The sequence below is a fragment of the Melopsittacus undulatus genome, chromosome 7 (assembly GCF_012275295.1).
Source record: "Melopsittacus undulatus isolate bMelUnd1 chromosome 7, bMelUnd1.mat.Z, whole genome shotgun sequence".
Taxonomy (NCBI): Eukaryota; Metazoa; Chordata; class Aves; order Psittaciformes; family Psittaculidae; genus Melopsittacus; species Melopsittacus undulatus.
Window position 1 is genome coordinate 23,657,260 of NC_047533.1, and position 19,021 is coordinate 23,676,280.

Sequence of the window (19,021 nt, forward strand, 5' to 3'; positions counted from 1 at the left end):
TGTGGACATCAAGTTATGGGAAGGACTGTGGGAAATATTTGCCTAAAGAATGATTTGTGTGACTGGACAAATACAGGCTTAAATGGATATGTGTGTTTGCCCTAAAGGTTGATCGTCAAGGATCTGATACAAGATTGAGTGGATAATGCTGGTTTATACTTGGTTTGTCCTTTGTATGAAACTACTGGTTGATGTGGACTTTCTTCTTTCCCACCCTCACCCCACTTTTCCCAGAGTGACAGTAATTGAGATCTATTACTGGTCATAAAAACAGCTTTGATGCCAGTGATTCCTCTTGCATTGGATTAAATTTGATCCTTCTACATGAGTGATTAAATGCTTTGTATTTGCAAGCTTCTCAAAAGAACCCCACAAAGCTAGTTTCACACATGCAGAATGTGCTTAAAAATTGCATACTTAGTAATCATGATCCACTGTGGCTTGTTGAGTTGTTTTGTTGCTTGTATGCTGTGCTTCTAAATAATAATGTAAAGAGCTTTCACAGGAAGAGAGAGCAAAAGATAAAATTCATAACTCTTAATTTGAGATTTCTGGAGGCCACATTCAGGACAAAGGTGAACACCAGCTTGCAACTAACACCTGCTGATGTATTTCACGTCTAAACCTGTGGCTAACTGAAACTGAGATTTTTTTTGAGAGTCTAAAAAGCAAATTGTACATGTCTTACTTCTGAGTTTTTGATGATGAAAACCTGTATGCACTTTTAAGTTCAGGCTAGTTTGATTGAAGACAACAGAAATACTTCCAATAATGACACTTGAACATGCTTGTAGATACTTGCCTGCCTAGCACCTAAAATACCTAATATATTATTCTTGGTTTTATCTTAAGGTTTTTTTCCAGTGACAGTTTCCAATGAACAGTTATTCATATAAGAAAAAATGGTTTCCAAATCCTGTAATTATTTAGAAAGATTTTTAATGAAGCAAAAGGATTTTTAAAACCAGATAAAAAGAAAAATGATAACTATGATGCATTAACATATTGAGGATGATTAACACCACTATTAGGAAAACTAGGTTTCTTTCTTTGATTAAAAATGCAAATAAAAGTATGACATATGTCTAGGAAGCAATAATGTACTAATGTCTTAAGAAGAGCAAAACTCCATTCATCACTTTTGATTCTCTGATGGCTACTCAAACCCCTGATGTGCATCTGCAGGTACAAATAGCATTGGGTCCCTGCAGAAATCTCTAGTTGAAACTGAATTCAGAGGCATTGCTTGCAGATACTAGGCTGCCTTAGCTTGACCTTCAGTCCAGTGGCGATGAGACATTTTCATTTTCCTTGTTTAAGTGCATATTTCAGACTGGCACAATAGAAGCTAATGATCTACTGGAACAAGGCACTTAGGTTCCCAAAGCAGGAGTGGGATTTAGGAGGCAAAGCAGTTGCTTCTGCAGAGCTCTGCTCCCGCAAAGCATTGTACAGCATTTCTGCCAGTAACATTTTCATACATAGGCTGTTTGAAAGTTTCTCTAATTGCAGGAAGTGAACTTTATTGTTCTTAAAAGGTATTAGTCTCCAGAGTGCATAACTCCTCTTAACACGCACTCCCTCCCTCTCCTCCGCTCCCTTCACACGGATTTGCAGATTCACCGTGGTTTAAGATGAGGTGTTCAAGTGCCACTTAGTGGCTGTTCAGAGCAAATATAAGTTGCTCCGATAGCTGTAGCCGTTTTCACCTCTCCTGCTGTTGCTTCCAGCAGCAGACTTCCTCACCTTATCTTAGAGATACTGAAGGCTTAATCTAAGACTGGTTGAAATCAATTAAAAGACCCTCGTGGGCTTTCGGTAAGAAATTCTGTACGGTCATTCCCATTTTACATTGGATTTGTTTGGTTTTGTTTTGGGGTTGTTTTTTTTTTTTGGGGGGGGGTGGTGGTGTTTGTTTGTTTGGGTTTTTTTTTCCTTCAAAAAAATTATCCTTATGAAATTCTTTGGGTTCTCCTTGTGGTTTTGGTGTGGGTTTTTTGGTTGGTTGGTTTTGGGGGGGTTTGTTGTTAGGTTTGTTTTGTTTTGTTTTGGCACTAAATGGCTGTAAAAGTATGGTAATGAGTTGATATTTTACTATGAAGCAAGCTAGCACAAGAACCAACAGTAACTAAAGATGCTGTCTCTAGAACTGAAATATTGGTGTTCCTGGAGTTTATTCTTAGGTATGAAATTCACAGAACAAGACACGCACTGAACTGGGGTTAGTATTTGGCATCAGCTAATGTTCTGGAATTTCTCAGCTCCCCTCAGCAGAGTATCTGACAGATGTGAAAACATCAGCTCTCAGTCATGTTTTGACTTTGATATAATGTGCTTGTAGCTGGATGAGGACCAAAGCTGACCTTCTAGAAACTTCAGAAGGTTCTTTACACATATGTTATTAACTCCTTAATGAACTAGGTCCATCCAGGGAACAATAAACCTCAGAGTGTGTGCATTACTCACATTCAGGCTTTCTTTCTACTGGGAGGAGGTGTTCAATGGGTTTTCAATGTTAGAAACAACTGGGAAAACAAATTAAAGCTGGTCTACATGCCACTCCTAAATTATGTCTGAAATCAACAGGAGACTTGGAGTTTCTTATGTCCTGGGGTAAAAGAGCCTGCTCAGCTAACTTCTGAGGTTCACTTATTCATTTGGGTCTTTGTGCCTATGAACACATTCAAATATGTGAGCTCAGACTCACAAGTTGCAGAGCTATCTGAACTTACTGTTTCAGTGAAGAGGTCTGCTCTCCAGACCATCCTTCCAGCTGTGTGCAGGTTTCTTCTGGAATGCCAGAATTCCCTATTGATACTGGGCATACCGAGGAAGGAGGAAAGGGCAGAATCAGCCCATGGTTATTTTATTGTAACTTTATTTATTTATGTAGTGTATCACATGTCAAATAATATTTTGGGCTTTATTCTTGAAAATATGTACACATTTCCTAAACTTCACCTACTCCAGGAGTCTTACATGAGCTGACATGGCTGTCTGACGTTCTCAGTGATAAAACATGGTTAAAAACACATGTAGTGAGGGAATGCGTTCAGTCTGCATCGATCCAGGATCCGTGGTTCTGGGATAGCTGACTCAGCATATGGAGGTTTCCATTGTTCTGGCAGAGGAGCGGAAGCACAGTCAGCACATGTGGCCAAAATGTGCTGTGGTGTCTTACCGTAATACATTCTGAGATCTTTGAAGTGATGCAGCTTTATCAAAACCACAAAAAAAGCTATAAGGACAAGTCCTGTTACTGTATTTTAAAAGTCTCTGTATTGTATGTTGTATTTCACAAGTGTTTTCCAGCATGTTTTTAGGAGTTAAAACAGTATTGGCTTATGGTAACTGAACATGGAATATTATTTGTAATGAAATCAGGAGCTGCAAACTTCTGAATAGAAAACCTAACTGAATGGTGGGGAAGGTGTTTTTTTTCAAATCAATAGAGACAGTACTTGAATCTTGTGTTTTAAAGATGTTTTATTGCCATTTTGTGGCTTTTGCTATAATTGAAAGACAGTATGACTTAGATGAAAATATATAAAATCAATCACAAGAGCACAAGAATCCACATCATTGCCAAAGGAACACTATATGGGTTAATAAGCCCTGAGAGGAGAATAGGAAGGGGAGAGATAAGAAACAGTAAGTTAAAAGCATGTGCAAGGGAACGTTGCTGATAAAACTTCCCACTTTCAAGACAGCTGGGAAAGAATATAATCAACAGCACAACACAGTGAAATAAAAATCACAGATAATTCAATAAAAAGGTAGATTTATATGCACCATACAAATTACTGTACTATTATTTTAGTAGGTCCCAGTGGTATGCTCAATTGTATATTAAACAGGAAATATCTAGGGAAGGACTGTACTGCAGCTTGTAATCAAATGGTGATGGAAAGCTGTGTGGAGCAAGGGCTGGGTGGGCTGTTGAGGGCACTTGTTAATCGGTTGCAAGGGGCTGCTATAGTGTTCAGCAGGCTGCTGCAGTTCTCCCACTGGGGTTTTGTCCAAGAGCACCAGAGCAGTGTGGCTTGTGACATGAAGGCAACGTTACAGAAATTGAAATTTCTTCAGCTTGATTCAGGAAAAGAACAGGACAATATGGTATTTGTTTCCTCTTTTTGTTACCTATGCTTAAGCTGTGTAAGGATGTAGTAGCAACTTGGTGTGTGATTTTGGTGGGGGCAGGATTGGATCCTTCTCAAATGAATGGCTTTTACACCCAGGTGCTCACCATATGTAAATTGCAATAATGCTGCATTGACTGTAGGTAAGTTATGAAACCTGTGCCTCCTGAGAGATAAACCTGAACTGATATTTTTATTATTAAGCTCTTTCCATCAAAACCAAGAATATTATGGGTTGGAGGTGGAATAGTTAACACTTGAAGTTTTATACTTTTTTTCAGTGTATTGAAATGGATGTTTCTTTAGAGTATCCTGTACTACAGTAAAGGTCCAGCCGAATCTGTGTACTGTCTATGGGGATTGTGGTTGAATTCAGTTATGAGAAATCAATGCTGTTAGAAATAGATTTGTTATTAAATAAATTGTGGAGAACTGAGAAGACTGGTTGCTTTTCATGGCTCTCAGTACTGTGGAACTCTAGTTTCCTAGTCTCCTACTGTTGCAACTGAATTACACAAAATAATATGCTTAGATGTGGATATTTTATAGTTATTTATGTGAACCAAGAGCTAGGCTATAACTGTAAAATTGTGCACACAAAATTGCATGATTTATATTATCCATTAGTAGAGTGTTCTGGTAGGATAAAGTGAATATGGACATCTTCACTAACATGAAGTTCCATGTAATGGAAATAGGCATTCATAGCATGTCTCTCTCCCATAGTACCTGGGGAACTGGTAAATTTTATAATTATATTTTTAACCAGTAAAGTGAGAGTTGTCATGTTCTGGTCATAGTCTTGTTTTCCTGAGCACTTTCTAGACCTTTTTTGCTATGTAACTTAGCCATTATGGTAAGTAGAAGTGCTTAGTATTTAACTTTTTTTTTTTTGAGTTGTGATACAGTCCTTCTCCACAAAGGAAATGGGATGTATTTTCAAATGAAGCGTGTCTTCCCATCTGGGTAACCTGGGTTAACCATATACGTTTCAGGATCTTTAAGTATAACCTTTAATTAATTGCATTTTACAAAATATTTCTTAAACTTTGAGAGGTGGATTGTTTTTCTTTTTCTTTCTCCTGAGATCATTCAGTGCTTGCCACAAGGAATCCACAGGAAGCTGGAGGAAAAGGGTGGGAAGTCCTTCCATGGGCATATATCTAGTTCCAGGGGACATTAATCTCAATTCTCAAATCCTTCATGCCTCCTTGTCAGAGGGATTTATAAAGTAAGCACTCCTGCATCGTTAGTATTTTATGGTTTCTCCAGTTGTGTCAGGGTGTGTGTGCAGCTGTGTCTCATCTCTGTGGCAGCTGATGCTCTCTCTCCTAGAGACATCTCAGCAGCCTGGAGCGCTCAGCTTGAGAAAAACGTGAGGTTTACAGCTGTTCCACCACAGTCAAGACCTAGTTGATGATCTCAAGGGTTCAACTTGTATCTATGTCACTAAACACTGGGAGCATCCCCATTTGATCTGAACTCTCTAATCTGCTCCTGCAGTTTGCCTGTGTTCCACTCTTCCTGGTCCAGTTTCACAGCTGCCAGAAAACCCCCACATTGTGACACTATAAATGTGCGGAACCCCTGGTGTCTCTGTGTAACAGTTCCTCGCTATGTGGTGAGTTTTCCTCATAGCTCATTTGCCACATTGTCCTTGTGGGTTTTTTTGCATACAACTATTCACATAAAAGCGATCTCTTTACAAGTCTTCTGGACTTATCTGCAGATTCAAGCTGTGTTTTTTTCACCCGTTTACAGGGATCTGATCAGCTGATCACAATCAAATTATTCAGCAGTGCACATTTGATCTTGGTCGAAGGCAGATACACAATTATGCTTGAGCAGAATTAGTCAGAAACCATGGCAAAGTTCCTGACAGCTTTAGGTTTTTATTTTGGTTTTTGTGGGTTTTTTTTTGGCTGTGTGTGGGAAGACAGAAAATATTCAATCCAGCATAAAGCTTGCCACTCCAAAATTTACTCATCAGTGTTTCCATGTTTGAAGCGGTAGGATTATTTCAGTCCAGATGAGCATTTTGAATTACTTGGCCTTAATGTTTGTGAATCGGCACTTGCAAACAGTGAAGGGGGACTTCACTATCTAGTGAGCAACATTGTTGTTGGGCTTTTGCGCTTCTTTCCTACATGCTGTAGGATAGCTTTTCCCTTCACAGATCCCTTCTTCCCTCAGTCTTCTTGCTGAGATGAAGGATCCCAAATGAGCCTCAGCTCATTGTAACACTCATGTTCTGACACTCTGCTGGAGAGAAGATGGATCCTGCTGGTAGGGAAGAAGACAGATAACCCATTGCCAATGCTACTATTCATTCCTGAGCAGGAAGTGCTGTTGTCACTTGAATTAAAGCATTTGAGCAGTTACAAATTTTGTGGCTGGAAGACAATCATATATAAGCTAAAACCTACAGGAGACAGTGGAAAGAGTGCCACTGCTGAGTCAGTGCCCACTGCTCTGGTGAGGAATTGTTCTCTTCTGTCTGCCACATTGTGAGCATGTTATCTCTGAGCACTGGCCCAGTGTCTAGTGTTTTTCATATTTGATACTGGTTAGCAGATAGCCAAAACATCAGTCTTCACTCTTAACTCACTAACAGTATCCAAAACATTGCCATTTCTGTTTCCATTGAGCATCTGGAAGCCACCAAGAAAGTAGCCCCATTTTCTCTGGTGAGAGCTGGGTTTCATCTTAGTGTGGATGTGCAGCCCAGGGTGGTGAGCACCCATGCACTTTGTGTTAAGGGCACAGCCACTACTAAGCAGTGATTAGCTATCAAGTCTTGCTGTTCTCTCTAATCAGGGAGCTGATGCAGATCTTGTTTGGTAAGGTAGTTTGGTTTTGTGATTAATCTTTTATTTAACTTTGTATTGAGAAAAAAGGAAGTTGTTTATAATTTGGTAAAAAAGATGTACCAAAACTCACTGTTCTTCACCACAGTATTCAGAAGCTATCTGGTCAGGCTTGATTGAGTCTTTGAATAGGATAAAATCAAAGAGGATTAATTATTCTTTTTGTTCAGTGGATCCAGGTGAGTAATTTGTTGCATCTTGCATCATATAAAAGCCCGAGATTTCCTTAAATAGACACCTTTGTTTTGGTATCTTTGAATACAGCTGTATCTGAGAACCAAACCTGACTACATTTTAAATTCACATGACAAACAGTACTCTCACAGTAGTTTCTTTCTTTTTGTCTTTTCCTCTGTAAAATATGGTTCTATAAAATAGAAACCATCTAGTCTACTACTTGGAATGGGATGAGATAAAACTCAAGGAAATTCTAATTAATGGTGAAAACTAAGTAATAAAGGATAAAAATTGTGGGTGTTTTAAACAAAGGCCAGATAATTGATACTGGTAATTACTGACAGGCATATTCTTTTACTGCATTTTTTTCAGCTGAATTTACAGAGGCCTTTTTGTGTTAAGAGAAACAAAAGAGATAAATGAAACTTGTGTCAGTGAATGTGGGCAGAGGGGATAATTAATGAAAATAATAGTTGCCAAAACATAATTAAGCACAATTCAAAGGAAAAAAGCTTCAAAAGGGAAAGGGGTGTGCTGTAAAACCACCACCAAAGTTAACAGCAAATCAACAGGAGAGGCCAGTTCTCAGGTGGCTATGCTCTTAATACAGCTTCTTGTGAGACATCGTTCAGTGGTGACACACTGTGAAGACTCTCAAAAATATTAACAGCCATTAAATCTAAAGACAGCTGAAACAGAGGAGAATGAGTCAGAAATTTTTCTTGTGTTGAAAGGTTGACTTCAGCCTCCTTTCTTGTTAATATTTCCTCATATCTCATGTCTCTTATCTCCAGTTTCTTTTAATGGAGTGAGTGTCGTTGGAGAAGAAATAATGGGCATAGTTGTGTATGTGTAAAATTCTGAAGGATATCTGTAAAACAGAAAGATCATCTTTCTGACAATGTAACTAGTTTGTGGGTTTGAGGTATTTTAATTGCTACTATTTTAAAAACAGCCACAAATATCCTGATAATATTTTCCATGATAACATGGAACAGTTTATAGGAATGAGGATTTTGTTTTGTTATTTAAAAGATCATACACTTAGATAAGGTGGTGTCAAGTGCTACTTACTGTTTGTGCAATACCAATATTATTCCCTGACACTGAATTTTTCCATTTACCTAAAATGGATATATAGTATTTTTGGAGAGAGAGTTATTTGCACAAGCCAAACTTAAAATAGAAAAATAAAGAGGTTCTGTTTTTAGAAAGTTGAACATCCTGAAAAATGAATGCACTTATTGTTCCTACTGCATTACTAAATCTATCTTTTTTTGGAAAGTGAGTGACCTCTTCATCTACACTGAAGAATTTCATGCATTACCAAATGTTTTTATATCTGAACATTTAAGCCTAGGTGCTAGCTATTTCCTAATGCCAAATATGCCCACTCCTTCTGCTTTCAAGGCTGGCAGATATTGTGTCATTTAACAGGTAAACTAAAGCAGAGAGAGCAGTGATGTAGCCTGCCTGAAAATCATGTTAGCAAAAACTGGAATACATTCACTGTTACTCTATCTCCTAATTCATTGTCTTCACCATAACAACACTCTTCCTCCCAGTTTTATAGAAGCATGTAGGTTTCAGAGTGCATTTAAAATCACACAAACAACACTATAATAACAATTGCACACAATAGCTTTAGAAACTAAGTAGTGTGAGGTGATTGGGGTCACTCTGACAGTCTGAGCCAGTTGCAGTCAGGGTGAGAAGCCAGATCTTCTGACTGACATCAGAGTTTAATGTGGACTCAGAGGAGATGTGTGTATTGTTAATTTAAAACGGTGGAAGGGTATCAGTCAGGAAGGGGGAGCTGGAAAAACTCCCAAGCAGGCAGGAACTCCTCAAAGGGGAAGATAGAATTATTTAGAAATAATATTGTTCATACTCAGAGAAATGCAACTCTAATTCTACCACCAAATAGTGAATATACTGTACAGCTGTAAGCAGCACATAATGAGGAACATTTTGCCTTGCTCCTGCTCTCAGTTGCTCTACGACACAAAAGCAGACCCAGTTCTGTACTTCAGATGTACTTCTAGTGTTCTTGGAAAGTACTTCACTTAAAGCCCTGAGAACAGATGTCATTTACTCATGTATGTGCTCTATATATCATGAACAATAGCAGCAGTCAAAATTTCTCCTTCTACCATGCCAAGAAACCTTTAGACACCACCACCAGAATAAGTGTTGATCATATTTAGTCATTAATTGGGCTTATGACTAAGAATATCTGTGCAACCAAACTGCCCATGGCCATTACTGTTGTCCTGGGTTTGGCAGTAGCAGTAATTTTTTCTCCTTCTTGGTAGTTGGTACAGCGCTGTGTTTTGCCTTCCGGGCTGGGAATGGTGCTGATAGCAGTGATGTTTTGAGATACTGCTCAAATGTTTGGTTTGTCCAAGGACTTTCTGAGCCTCATGCTCTGCCAGGGAGCAGAGGAGGCCGGGAGGAAGGAGAGACAGGACACCTGACCCAGGCTAGCCAAAGAGGTATTCCATACCATAGCACGTCATACCCAGGAGGTAACCGGGAGTTACCCAGAAGGGCTAGTACTTTGGGGGATGGAGAAGGTATCGGTAGGTCCTCGGTCGAGCAGGGTGGGGTGAGTTATGGGTTGGTGGCTGGTGAGGTGTTGTATTCTCTTCACTTGTTATTTCCTTTATCATTATTATTTGTAGCAGTAGTGATTTGTGTTATACCTTAGTTATTGTTATCTCAACCCATGGGAGCTACATTCTTTGGATTCTCCTCCCCAGCTCTCCTGGAGTTGGGGAAGCAAGGGGGGTGTGAGTTAACAAGCTGCGTGGCTGGGTTTAAACCACGACAATTGTACTGACAGAATGAGCTGTTTGCTTGTGAATCACCTATATTTTAACCTGTAGAACTATTAGAAAATGGAACTCTATTCTCTTTTATGAAAATGACAAATGTATTTGTTATGGTTTTAACTCCAGAAACTACAGCTTAGCTTGTCAGTTAATTAAAAATAGGTTTAGGCAGAACCTTTGGGCTCTCTAACCATGAGAAGGTCACTGTGAGTATGCTGATTTATTAGCTCTTATTGGTTAGTATTTTGTGGCTTCTTAGCAAATGTAGCTCAGGAAGAGGATTTCAAATTCCCGCATCAGATTTCTTCTCCTGATTAGCTGTGTGCCTTTGAGCAAGCCAATGAAACTGGTCAAGACTTAATTTTACAGATGGGTAAACTACTGTTTCTCTAGAGAGTGCTAACATCCAGTGGCAACAGATTTCCCCAGTTCTATCAGCATCAGCTCAGCTAGGCTGCAAGGCCAGGCCAGGGCTGCTTATGCACTGCTATGCACTGGCTCATGCATTCACTGCAGCTGGATACCTCCATTCTCAGCCTATCACCAATTTTTGGCCATGATGGAGATATCACTCTTCACTAGTGCAGCACTTTGCTTTGTGGCACCTTTTCTGGGTAGGTGTTACTGTTCTGCATCAGCATTCTGGTTTGTTCTTTTGTGATTCTCTGTTCCTTCAGAGGAAGTGGATGGAATTGTTATGCTTAGGACTGTATTTGCTGCAGGAATGACCTGAGAACTGGTTTTGTGTTGCCCTCTCAGCCCACCGTGGCTCATTAGACACAGTGCTACAGCAGTCAGTAGTGCAGCATGAGTAGGTGATACAGCTCTCAGTTGCAGGATTATGCAGTTTGGGGCAGGGGCTGAAACTGCTCCTTTTATGTCTCACTGAGCTGCGAGGTTGGCTCTGCTGCTCCCCAGCCCCTGTGCATTTGTGTCACTCTTGCTTCTGTGATCGTTTAATAACAGATTTAAGTGGAACAGCATCAGCTCTAAACCAGGAGGTTATTCCATTTGCCCTAAACAAAGGACATGCAGGGCATTTCCACTGCGTGACTCTCCGGGAAAGAGTGTCTTTGGGCAAGGCAAAGAGCTGATTTTGGCACTTCAGCATCTGACTTCGAGCAGTTGAATTTTATTGGGCACAAGTGTGGAACAGACCACTGTGCTTTCCTGTTATGGTTTTGCAAATCTAGTTCTGCATTTTGTTTCTGTGAGGTGATGGAAAATAAAGGGCTTTTTGTTACTTTGGGGCCCAGTGGATTATTTCCTGTGAAATCCAGGTCTTTTTTTTTTTTGGTTTGTTTTGTTTTCGTATTTCTATGCCCTTCCTCCAAACTGAGGAAAATGAGTTGTTTTCAGGCAGCCCTATTCTACTGAGCAGGGAGTGTGTTCACAGGCAGTCCAGCCAGAGTTAGACAACAGGGCTGAGCACCTTTCCTGTCTGGGTGGCAGGTAACTTCCCTTGACCTGCGAGGAATGTACGTACTATTGACTTCTGTTGTGCTGGGTTTTTAGCTCTCTTCTTCGGCAGCTTATTTCTGGAAGCAGAGCTGCTAGTGTGTGATGTCAGATGCCACTAGCTAACATGATTGGCGACCCTGTCTGGAAGCGTAACGTTTTGCAGTGATTTCCAACAGATGACTTTTGATGTTGGTGTTAAGTCAGACTTCACTTGCCAGCATATTGCCAGAAAGTTATGTGGACCGCGTGAGACTTTCGTTTGTAACAGTCGCGAACGCTGTCGTTCGCGCTGAATTTCATAGAAAGACATCGCGATGCGGTAGCAGGCGGTTGCTTGCGCTCTCCCTTCCGGCCTTGCCGGGGACCGGCGGCCGCAGCCCGGGGCGCCGCGGCGGAGGCGGAGCGCAGCGGAGGCGGGACGCGGCCCCGGCCCCCCGCCTGGCCCTTCCCTTCCCTTCCTTTCCTTTCCCTTCGCTTCCCTTCCCGCCCCGCAGCAGCAGCCGGCGCCGCCGCGGGGAGCCTCCCGGCTCCGCCAGCTCACTGCCCCGCCGCCTGGAGCCCGGCGCCCGGAGGCGGCGGCAGCAGAGAAAGTTTCGGGCTGGCTCCTGTCCCGGCGAGTGAGGCGGCAGCCGGGAGGCAGCGGGAAGAGGTGGAGAGGAGCGGCCAGACCTGGGGATCGCGGCCGGCCGCCGCGCCGGATCTCGTAGGATGTCACCATTGTTCAGCTGGGTGTCTAAGGTAAGCGGCACCGCGCCCGCCGTACTCCGCTCTCGGGAAATAAAAGTCCAGCCGAAGAGTTTGCAGATGTTCGCGCTTAATTTCAAGGCAAGTCAACGGTCGCTGGGAAGGCAGCAGAGCCCTGCTGTATTGTTTAGCCAGGGAACAGAAGAAGCGCTCAAACTGAGCAGTAGAAACAAACTGATAACACTCATAGCTTGGGCTGAGAGATTAACACCCCAGCTGCAGTCCTGGCTGGCCGTGCTTACCTTGCTGCGGGTCTGTAGAAGAGGAGAGCTGTAATTAAAACGGCACAGAAGGTGGGGTCTCACTGCCCGCTGAAGTCTTAAGACTTCTTAGTGCTCTGGAGAATGTGTAACAGCAGTCCTACTGTTTGTTTTGGACTTTTTTCCCGCGTTTTGTCATACTCTGAATTTATGAAGAACAATAAGTTAGCTTTTAATGGAAGACTTACTTGTGTTAAGTTTGATCATGGATGTGTCATGCTGGCTTTTTACATCTGTGTGTCTGGGGCTCCAGTAGGATTTTCTGCTGTAACTGTGAAACATGCAGATGCAAAGCAATAGAGATGGTTAAAGAAATCTGGAATATAATTTTGAGCTATTTTCATTTTTTTTTTCCTTCAAAGAAGCAAACATTCTCAATGTAAAATGAGCTGTATATGATACTCTGTTGTGGGGCACAGTATAACATGTAGAAGCAGACAAGCAGGAGAAACAGTTGTATGACAGCCAAGAGCTGGGGGTTCTTTGTAGGAATTACTTGGGGGGGTGGGGTGGGGAAGGCTTTATCTTGAAATTTAACAGGCAGCCTAGGCTACTAGGCAGACCACATAATATCTGGTTCTCCCTTCTGTTGTGCCAGGTGTAAATGGTATGTTGGTTAATTACTGTTATACATCCTTCTCTCTGAATATGTAACAGGTGAAATGCCTACCCAGGGAAGATAGTAAGAGGAAGGTGTTTCATGTGTGACTGTGTTGCCTTTGTTCGAATTCTGAGGCAGAAGGATTTGCTCTATTCTGTCTTAAAAGAAGTCTCTTTACTTTTAGCCATGCCCTGAGAGATAGAAACGTATGATTTCCTCTTTCCACTTGGCATTTTTTCATCTATTGCTGGGTGGTGTGCTTATTAAAGTAGTTCCCTCTCCTGTCATCGCTGTGGCTCTGTCTCCTGGGTGATGTGAGAGGCCTGATTTGCCATGTAATCCATGGGAATGATCCTGGTTGATTTCCATGCCAACTCTTACAAACATGCCAGTGGCTGCTGTCAAAAAGTGGGTGATGCTGTTGTGTAAGTACTGCAGGGATGCCACCAAACAACGGTCGGTTTCCCCTTGGTGTTCACCTGTCACCTGGACAAAGCAGCTAGTCAGAGGAGTTAGTCTTGGAGGAAGTACAGGGCAGAACATGTAGCTCACAGGATTGCTGTGTTTTAGAGAGAGTAACAGAAGCTCTTGCAGAAACACAATTCTAAATGCTTTAAGGAATGCTTTGTGGGCTTTCAGAACTAATTATTGCAGCATTGGTTCCTTGCAAGTGTTTAGTTTTATTCTTTTAATGGCCGTTAATCATTAGCGCTAATTTGGAAGGGAAAGCAAAGCAGTCTATTTAGAAATATAAAATGAGGCTTGTTAGTGGAGAAAGCTTTTCTGCTTGCCAAAATCTGATCCATAAAAATGTAGGAACTACTGCTGTAGGCTTTCAACACAAATGCAAGCTTTTCCAGTTTTTATACGAGGGTAACCTGTTCCAGAGCAGGGAGTGAGTGCACAACATGGGCAGGAGGAAACTGCCCATCTCAAACCAAAGCTGTCCCTCAGCATTTATTACTTAAAATGAGTAACCCCCGCATCCAGTAATATGAGTGCTTAGTGTCACCCCAGGCCTGCAGATACTTACAAGTGAAGTAATTTACTCCCATATACTATAAAATTGGTCCCTAGTGTTTGTATAAACATTACCTTTTAATATGTCTTCGTTACAGGTTTTTACTTTCTGTATTACCCAGCTTGTCTCCTACCTACTTGCAGGCTCCTTGGGGATGAGTTCTGAGGTGCTGCCAGGACAAGTTGTGGGGCCCATTTTGGGCTGGAGGATAAAGCCCTGCTTGAGTCTTATGTGGGTTGATGTTGCCCACATTGCCCATGTGGATGCTGGCTGAACTACTTACATGATGACTCGGTAGATAATGAATTCTTAAGTACTGACTTGTTTTAGTCTCCTAAAATTATCTAAATAAAACAATAGTTATACCTGTTTTTCCTGCACAGTTTTATACAAAATCAGACAGTTCACTTCAGGGAAACCTTTAACTAAGCACCTTAAAAGACAGTTTGTTGAAAGTGTAAACTAGTTTTGCATTGTTGTAGGTAGACAATACAATTCACTTTTGTAGACACACAGATCTTTTAATCTATACTCAGTTTAGTTCACTGCAATAGCTGTTACTAAAAGTAAGGAAATCATTTTGGAGTTGAAAAACATCAAAGCTTTCCGTCAGCAAATAAAAAAATACAGAAATTAAGATTTTTACTGATTTGTGGTGCATTTGCACACCATTAATTCATTACTAGGAGGTAATAGTACAGTGATAGTTGTTAAGAGAAATTTCATGTCTATTTCTGTAATAAATTGTACATAAAGAGAATTTGAGTAAATGTATCCTCGGATTCTCAGTTAGGTAAGCAATTTATATATAGTGTGCCTTTGTAGTTCCATATATAATATAAAATCTGAGTTTAACTTATTTTGTCTAAAGGATTATAAACCAACAAGGAGCTAGTAAAGAAAACAGCTAAGGGAAAATGCAAAGCAAAGTCAAGTTATTTAAAGTGTCTTCTATAATGATGTTGCTGGTGTGGATCGATCAGCCCTGGTCAGCTGCCCCCAACCTGCAGGACAGCAGGTGGGAAAGGGATGCTCCTGGTTCTCTCCTGAGCAGAAGTGCACAGCAGGTTTCTGGCTGCAGCCTGAGGAAGCTCATAAGAATGGGCCACCAGCACTGGCAGAAAAGGGCAGGTTTGCAATGTTGCTGTCCCCTCAGCTGGCCTAGCTATCTTGGGCTTTGGACTGAGAAGCTGATCATTTGGGTTTCTTATGCTCTGAAGAAGAGATTTTAGGGTATATTCACAATAGATGCTCTGAAATTCCCAATAGCAAAGCAAGAAGTATCGTGGATTTATTTTCTAAGAACTGTGTCAAAATTGCTTGCTTCAATTATGAAGCTCTCAAGCCACCAAAAAAGAAAGTTTCTGTGCTGTTCAGTGGAGCAAGGCTTTGTTGCTAACTTGTGCCGTGAAACATTACTGGAGTAGTAATTATTACTATATTGGAAATGCCACTTATTTTTCTTAGAGTGCTGAATATAGCTTAATATGCTGTGTTAGAACTGATCTTGCTGGTGTTTTGCTACTATTTCTAGTATTCTCTAAGTGAGAATAGTAGAATAGAGTGTGTAGTAGGCCTCTGAGGAATAAAGAATACTTGGGAGTAGCAAACTACTTAGTTTAGGTCAGAAGCTACAAATGAAATTGATTTGCCTTCTGGAGGAGAACGAAAAGGAATGAGAGACTGAAAACCAGGAAGCCCAAGAAATTGCCCTCTCCTCTTTTTCCTTTTTAGGTGTTCTGAAAGGGTGATCTTGGCATTTTTACTGTTCTGTTTTAGGGTATATCACACTCATTTAGGAGGGTGTTTTGTTCCAACTGACATGTCTATGCCTTTTTCACCACAGCTTCCAGAAAGTTGAGCACCTTTGTATGTCTTTAATCCCTTGGTGAATGACTTGCATTGTAGCCAGACAAATCGAGGTTTGGTCTCTTAAGGAGCCCACATAACCAGGCATTTTAACACTGTCTAAAGCCAAATAAATTTAGGAGTTATATTAAGCCCACCTTACTATTAAGCCCATTTTACTACTAAGATGGTAAATTATTTTGGGAGGTGAATAAATGTTGGTGGTATCCTATGGGCTACAACCCTTGTTTGTGCTAGTGCATTTACCCCTGATAGCCCTTTTTGTAAAGGAGTTTGGCTACTTGGATACTCTATCAAGAATCAGAGAGTTAATAGAGAGCTCTTGTTGGGGAAGAGTTGGGAGTCACTGGGGAAGAAAGGCTCAAATGCCACAGTTTCACTTGTGGAAAAATCTCCTTGAAGCCATAGATACTGTGGGTAAGGCTGGAGGGACAGACCCTCACTTGTCTCCCAGGCCAGATGCCAGCAATGCAGCAAAGAGAAAGTTCGGATTTCTGCCGGAGCTGGGTTTTAGTGTCTGAGTTCGCACAATGCCCCTGTCAGAGAATACTATGTTGCTGCTCCCCAAGTCAGTTTATGCCGGGGAAAAAATGTTGTTACCAATTGACAGGTTTTCAGATAAATGCAGATTGTCACTGAGTGCCAAGAGATTGTAATGTGCTGTTTTCTGTATGCCGGTCACTCCCCACCATCCCCGCGGGGGTCTGAGCTATGACCGAGGAATATGCGCTCAGCATTTGAAATGCATTCAGTCCTTTGGTTAAACTCCTCTGTTTCGTGAAACCCCATACTCAGCAGTTATGTTCCCTTTGGAGCTATTAGCTTTTATTTCTTCGTCCTTCCATTTCTTTTTTTGCATGGCAGGCCTGAATTGCACCCACTCTGTTTAGACATCTCCAGTTTGATGGGAGAAAGACAGTATACAGTCTGGCTTGCATGGCTTTTACATGGCTGGGCAGATGGAGTAGGGCAGTGTCCTCTGTGCTTGTAAAGTACATTATGGGTGCTTAGTAAGAAGTGGGGTTTCCTGTAGTGAAATTTCTGGCCATGTAGATTGCAGCTTATCAAGGTTTTTCTCCTGAATCATTTATGCCTTTCTGAATTAATTTCTTATGAGTGTCTACTTTTGAATTCATGTTGACCTTCAGATTTAATAACAAGCCAAGCCTGACAAGGTAGCTGAGCTTGCTGTTTTGTACAGGTCCTGCCCCCTGAAATTCAAAACAGAGCTTTAGGTTCCAGTCAAAAACTGATTGCTTTCCTTTGCTGAGCTCTCTGGAAATAGGTGCTATTAGCTGTCTTAATGTGGTTGACATGGTTTGGTCCAAACCAATAACAAAAGTGCTAGTAAATCTTGCAAGATCAGGAAAAACTCCAGGTCCCATCAGAGATGGATGGTACGACTAAGGGTTTGTTGGGGGTTTTACCATATATATAGGACACCATAGCTTAACTTTATTTGCTTTACATTTGACGATCTAAAATACTGTTTCACGTCATAGCCTGCTTTTCTGGAATGCTTTTATGTGCACTAGAGGTGTTTCTGAGAACACAAAAGCAGCAGTTTGGCTCTTGGGTCCCCAAGTAGAAAGTCAGGCAAAACACCTCTTCAGAGAACAGATCACAGAGCTTCAGGATAGTTCCATCATCCTGAACATAGAAGCTGCAGCACTTGTGAGAAACCTCTGCTTTAAGGGGATGTTGGAATGTTTTTTCTGTGCCAGCTAACAAATAAGATTTTAAAATAAAATGCTTTAAAAGACTTCCTGAAGTTGAAGTAGCTGGGGTTGTGTATAGTGTACGGAGGTTAACTAGTGGCTTAACAAGTAAATCTTCAATAGAAACACTGTTAATTGAATTAAAACTTGTGTATGCATATATATATATATATATATATATATATATATATATATATGGAAGTTATGAATGCTCCATCCCTGGCAGTGTTGAAGGTGAAGTTGGACAGAGCCTTGGGTGACATGGTTTAGTGGAGGGTGTCCTTGCCCATGGCAGGGGTTTGGAACTAAATGATCTTAAGATCCTTTCCAACCCTAACTATTCTATGATTCTATTTTATTAGAAGGCTTTACAGCTCAACTGTTCAAGCTGAAATTCTCATGGATGACAGTGACTGAGGGGGGAAAAAAAAAATCTTAGCCTTGATTTTGTTAGTATTTTACATACCAGTAAAGATACACAAAATATGTCAGGAGGTGTGCCCAAATATGAGCTTGTTTACTAATTTATACAGGGAGGTAAAGCAGCAGAGCTGGAAAAAGCATCAGGAACTGTGAGAGCAGAAGCTGAGGCAAGGAATTACATTTACCACTGTGTATCAGTTTTATCACTGAGCTATTTGTGTACTGGATTGTATCTGCATTGGTTTTGGTTATGCTTAATTTTTAACCAAGTTATAATAACAAATCCTGGATTAATTAACATATAAATATAAAATTTTAATAGGAGACATTTAAAGTAAAATCTTCCTGAAAACACGGTTTGCTTATTGAAGAACAAGAGGGGAGGTTCAGGCACCTTTATCCTGTTGAGGTGGACTAGAGTGTTAACAGCTGGGTTTCTGCTACCTGTTTTCTCTTGTGCCCGCAAGTTTCCGAAAGGCCAAGCCAATATTTGCAGGTCAGCAGGCCAGATGTGTGAAAGCTGCACAGTAGCCTAGATGAAGTCACCTATAGGTTGCATCTACTTTAGCAAGTAGCATATAGTAACAGATTATTCAAGGGAAACTGCTGGTGCTGAGGATAGGTAGTGTACCTTATTTAAGGAAGTTGGTTTTACTTTTAGCTAACCCTAACTTAGTGCTGTGAACAAACGCCTGTTTGCAGTGAAATGCATCATGAAGTAAAGGCTTAGTTCTATTTAAATGGGCATTGTGGAGCTGTTCAGGCACTTTGAAAAAGCTCCACGATGTTGTCACACGAGAAGTGGATTGGGAGATTCCATTGTCAAACATATTGCTGGTCCAAATTAAAATAATGTAGTCATACTTATATAATGCTTGAGAATAAAGTTAGAGAAGCTGGACAAACA

The 19,021-nt window shown here is 41.0% G+C and overlaps 1 protein-coding gene across 4 annotated transcripts in view; it reads left to right on the forward strand.

Annotated features, from left to right (window-relative positions):
* Nucleotides 1-19,021, forward strand: part of TBC1D1 (TBC1 domain family member 1) — a 103,818-nt gene that overhangs the window by 18,287 nt on the left and 66,510 nt on the right. Inside the window, exon 1 of one of the 4 annotated variants that reach the window (XM_031048965.2) lies at nt 12,007-12,216. The exons of the other annotated variants lie outside the window; for them this stretch is intronic. Within the exon in view, the coding sequence (XP_030904825.1) occupies nt 12,187-12,216 (30 nt within the window). The 5' untranslated portion in view covers nt 12,007-12,186. Of the gene's footprint in view, nt 1-12,006; nt 12,217-19,021 lie in introns of those variants that run through there. 4 annotated transcript variants of the gene reach the window in all.